Below are 380 nucleotides of genomic sequence, written 5' to 3'. Positions count from 1 at the left end.
TGCCAGACGCGCAAGCTCAGCGGCCATGGCTCACGGGCCCAGCCGCTCCGCGGCCCGCGGGATCCTCCCCGACCGGGGCACGAACCCGTATCCCCTGCATCGGCAGGCGGACTCTCAACCACTGCGCCACCAGGGAGGCCCAAGCTATAAACTATATTTAATAAGATGTTCTGGTAAGTGAAGGACCCTGTTGTTTGCTTACCTGGAATCAAAGAATGTGCCATCCAGAAGTGTGCCGTTGTAATGATACCTGAGAAAGTCCCCCGTTTGACTTTGCCGCTCACAGTTTTCAGGTACTACCTTATTCTCAATGGAAATGCCATCCTTGGGGTTATGGAGGTCCAATAATGCAACATCAAACACCAGAGACGCCTGCCCAG

At 54.7% G+C, this 380-nt stretch overlaps 1 protein-coding gene across 2 annotated transcripts in view; it reads right to left on the bottom strand.

The window, feature by feature from the left end:
- Positions 1–380, bottom strand: part of FKBP9 (FKBP prolyl isomerase 9) — a 50,774-nt gene that overhangs the window by 23,761 nt on the left and 26,633 nt on the right. The window contains exon 6 of one of the 2 annotated variants that reach the window (XM_007447401.1): positions 203–380. In XM_007447401.1, the coding sequence (XP_007447463.1) occupies positions 203–380 (178 nt within the window). The remainder of the gene's footprint in view (positions 1–202) is intronic. The other variant, XM_007447402.1, reaches the window with a different exon arrangement.

Source organism: Lipotes vexillifer, unplaced genomic scaffold (assembly GCF_000442215.2).
Source record: "Lipotes vexillifer unplaced genomic scaffold, Lipotes_vexillifer_v1.1 scaffold1079, whole genome shotgun sequence".
In the NCBI taxonomy this organism is placed as follows: domain Eukaryota; kingdom Metazoa; phylum Chordata; class Mammalia; order Artiodactyla; family Lipotidae; genus Lipotes; species Lipotes vexillifer.
Note: the sequence above shows the minus strand (reverse complement) of the source record. Positions and strands in the feature narration are given on the sequence as shown.